At 35.8% G+C, this 1,346-nt stretch overlaps 1 protein-coding gene across 1 annotated transcript in view; it reads left to right on the top strand.

The window, feature by feature from the left end:
• The first annotated feature begins 236 nt into the window (after positions 1 to 236).
• The window catches only part of LOC109291649 (mediator of RNA polymerase II transcription subunit 1-like), a 24,813-nt gene continuing 23,703 nt past the window's right edge, over positions 237 to 1,346 (top strand). Inside the window, exon 1 of the mRNA XM_019508720.1 lies at positions 237 to 387. Within this exon, the coding sequence (XP_019364265.1) occupies positions 253 to 387 (135 nt within the window). The 5' untranslated portion in view covers positions 237 to 252. The remainder of the gene's footprint in view (positions 388 to 1,346) is intronic.

Here is a 1,346-nt window from a genome sequence, read left to right as displayed (position 1 = left end):
TGAAGTAGTTTTAAAGTGGTGTTTTCACTTCCCTATGCAAAAAAGGAAATGGAAAATGCACACAACGCCCCTGGAAATTCCAAATCCACAGACTAGGACTAGACACTGGCATCCAAAATGTAAATCAAACTTTTCTAAGTTTCCTTATGTGAAACATCATGTGGAAGGCTTTAAAAGAGGCAGGTTAAAAAGAGAGAACTTTTAGATCTTTTATTTACATTACCCTATCAGTTTGTAAAATGTGGCACTTGCATGCATCAGAAAACTTCAAAATATTTTCCAGATTCTGGGAAACTTATTTCAACAAATGCTTTAATGGAAAAGATGCGTCTAAAGTATGCACAGAAACCATGGAGTGAAACTCTGAAACTTGTACGAATTTGCATGGTAAGAATGACTAGCAAGCTTGCTGGTAGCCAGGCCAAAGTTGAGGGGAGGATGTGTGACAAAAGGGTAAATAAGAAAAATGCTTCATTAGCTGGTATTAAAGGTGAATTGGAATGATTACATCTTCTGAAACCTAAATGTTATCCTTTTTTTTTTTTTTTTTTCCATAGAGCAATTGGCAGAGATACTTTAAAATGGTGTAGGAAACTGTTTTTCATGAATTCTTTATGGGGCAAATACAGCCCCAGAGTGATTGTCTGAGCTATTTTCACCAAGCTCATAATATGTCAATCTAGCTAAGTGCATAAGCCTTTTCAAGATTGGGCAATAAATAAGGACTTTGGTATTTGATCCATCATGAGGTGGGATGCTTTTAGGAGTATCTTTTGTCCTTATCTTTTAAGGAATGAGTGCTGCTTCTCCTTTATATCGATAATCAAATCTAGCATCTTCCTGTATACATTCATGTTTCTCCAGCATGATCAGTGAGTGAAGCATAAAAAGAGCTAATCAGATTTGTTTCCATATACCTCTTTAATGGTTAAGTAAACTGTCTTTCTGAACAAAAACGATGTTCTGGTTCCACTGTTGAACCTATATTGGATTGTGATTTTTAAGCTGCTGATAGCGAACTTACAGTGCTACATTTTTATTGATGTTTTGGGGGTTTTCAGACTTCATTGCCAGAAAGCAGGGTTGGAAATACTGATTTCTAATTAATTCTTATTTTGAAACGTTGTTTGGGCCCCAGTCTTACAAACATGTTTTCATAGGAATCCTGACATGGTATTTGCTCATCCTTTACTTGGGCCAAACATTAAAAGAAGACCTGGATTTGTCCTTCGGAAGTACAATGAAACTAACTCTCAGATTATCAAATGATAATCAGTTTCCTACACAGTTTGAGTATTTCCCCCCATTGCTTCACATATTAGTAGTCTCCATTAATCCATTTAGTT

The sequence above is a fragment of the Gavialis gangeticus genome, unplaced genomic scaffold (genome assembly GCF_001723915.1).
Source record: "Gavialis gangeticus isolate Ggan-Ray unplaced genomic scaffold, GavGan_comp1, whole genome shotgun sequence".
NCBI lineage: Eukaryota > Metazoa > Chordata > Crocodylia > Gavialidae > Gavialis > Gavialis gangeticus.
Note: the sequence above shows the minus strand (reverse complement) of the source record. Positions and strands in the feature narration are given on the sequence as shown.